This window comes from Camelina sativa, unplaced genomic scaffold, assembly GCF_000633955.1.
Source record: "Camelina sativa cultivar DH55 unplaced genomic scaffold, Cs unpScaffold00579, whole genome shotgun sequence".
Taxonomy (NCBI): domain Eukaryota; kingdom Viridiplantae; phylum Streptophyta; class Magnoliopsida; order Brassicales; family Brassicaceae; genus Camelina; species Camelina sativa.
The window spans coordinates 69,267-70,015 of NW_010921739.1; the positions used below are offsets into that span (position 1 = coordinate 69,267).

The 749-nt window shown below is 42.2% G+C and overlaps 1 protein-coding gene across 1 annotated transcript; it reads left to right on the forward strand.

Annotated features, from left to right (window-relative positions):
• The first annotated feature begins 156 nt into the window (after positions 1 to 156).
• LOC104773579 (E3 ubiquitin-protein ligase RING1-like) lies at positions 157 to 651 on the forward strand. The gene has a single exon (XM_010498222.1). It carries the CDS (start codon positions 157 to 159, stop codon positions 649 to 651), a length of 495 nt encoding a protein of 164 aa, XP_010496524.1.
• Positions 652 to 749: the final 98 nt, after the last annotated feature.

Consider the following 749-nt stretch of genomic DNA (forward strand, 5'->3'; position numbering starts at 1 on the left):
TTCCCCATATTTAAACCCCTAATTATAATATTTTTCCTCATTCACCCTCTTCGTCTACTTGTTTCTTCACCTACCTGGTCTAGGGTTTCTTTTCACGCTCACAAAGTTTCTTCCCTTTCTTTCTAACATTATTACAAGTACGAGATAGATACGACGATGATCTGCAACGAGTGCGAAAACGACGCCTTTGACGAAGGAGACGACGGGTTTATCTACTGCCGACGATGCGGTCTTATGGCTGATGATTTAATCCAAATCGGCAGCGACCAAGAGGATTTCTTCGATGAAGTTGCAGCATTTACAGTTATAACGGGAGGATATGGATCTCGTCGCTTCCGTGACACTGAAAACGGGAGACCGCCGGCTTCGAGATGGACGATAGAGATGTTGCCAAGTGTAGCGGTCGTGGAGAAAGGAGAGTGTGTGATATGTTTGGAGGAATGGGGTAAAGGTGAAGTGGCTGCTGAGTTGCCATGTAAACACAAGTATCACTTGGAGTGTGTGAAGAAGTGGTTGAAGATTCACGCCTCGTGTCCTCAGTGTAGATACAAGATGCCTCTTGAAGGTGAAGAAGAAGTGGTGAAGAACGCTGGTACTAGCGTTGATGTTGGTGTTGATGAAGATTTTATTGACTATTATGATTCTGATTGAAACGAATGACTAATAGAGTAATGATCTTTTCAACTTTTTATTGGTTTTTTTTTTGGGAGTGTTTTGTTTTATTTGTTAGTGGAGAAGTGATTTTTTCC

Excerpts from the sequence above, each read along its gene's own strand:
- LOC104773579 (XM_010498222.1), top strand. The coding sequence starts at position 157 with ATGATCTGCAACGAGTGCGAAAACGACGCCTTTGACGAAGGAGACGAC.